The sequence below is a fragment of the Scardinius erythrophthalmus genome (genome assembly GCF_964197995.2).
Source record: "Scardinius erythrophthalmus genome assembly, chromosome: 10".
Lineage (NCBI taxonomy): Eukaryota > Metazoa > Chordata > Actinopteri > Cypriniformes > Leuciscidae > Scardinius > Scardinius erythrophthalmus.
This window is the reverse complement of record NC_138230.1, coordinates 8,094,716-8,095,557: the sequence shown is the minus strand read 5'-3', so window position 1 is coordinate 8,095,557 and position 842 is coordinate 8,094,716. Positions and strand designations below refer to the sequence as shown.

General features: G+C 50.7%; 1 protein-coding gene across 1 annotated transcript; it reads left to right on the top strand.

Moving 5' to 3' along the window:
* Positions 1-374: 374 nt before the first annotated feature.
* On the top strand, positions 375-842 carry LOC308696843 (uncharacterized protein; the record flags this gene model as incomplete). The annotated part of the gene is made up of 1 exon (XM_081375746.1): positions 375-842. One exon carries the CDS (start codon positions 375-377, stop codon positions 840-842), a length of 468 nt encoding a protein of 155 aa, XP_081231872.1.

Here is an 842-nt window from a genome sequence, read left to right as displayed (position 1 = left end):
AGGATCACTGGCCCTCGGCTCTGCTCGGAGAGGCCATCGGCCCTCAAGTGCCCTTCATTCAATTTGTAAAATAGATTTTGTCCACAACTGGAGACATTAAAAGAGGACACACTCTGGGTGGAATTAAGAGACATAATAAAACAGCAGGACTGGGATCATGGACCGTTGCCAAATAGGATCTAACTTCATGGACCTGACCGGATTTCGAAATTGAATTTGGTGATCCACGCGACCCACCTTTTCAACAACAAACCTTCCCACCTTTTCAGAAGCAGGACACTTTAATCTGTGGGTTTAAATGCATGAAGTCTGATCATGTGCTCTTTACTCATAGTGCATTTCCTCCTTTAGGCTGCTATTTTTTTTTTTTAACTATGGATATGCAAAGGTCATTTCTGAGTCCTGCGATGTTTGATTTGGTCAGTGATGTGGACTTCGTGGAGATGGTGCCAAACAAATCCGTTCTGGCGCCAAAGGAGACCCACCACAGCACGGATTGCAATGGACGGTACCAGGACTTGACTTCCATCCATTCGCTCGACATCTCCACATCTCGATCGGATGACTTTTACGCGCTGTCATCGCCCGCCGCGTCTCCGGGGTTGACCGTGAACGGTTCCGGTAACGGGAAAGCCAAACGCAAGCGGGTGATCAGCACCGTGCAGCGCCGGGCCGCGAACGTCCGCGAGCGCAAACGGATGTTCAGCCTGAACGAGGCGTTCGAGCGCCTGCGCGGGAAAGTTCCCACGTTCGCCTACGAGAAGAGACTGTCACGCATAGAGACTCTGCGCCTGGCCATCATCTACATCGCCTTCATGACGGACATACTCGAGAACAACTGA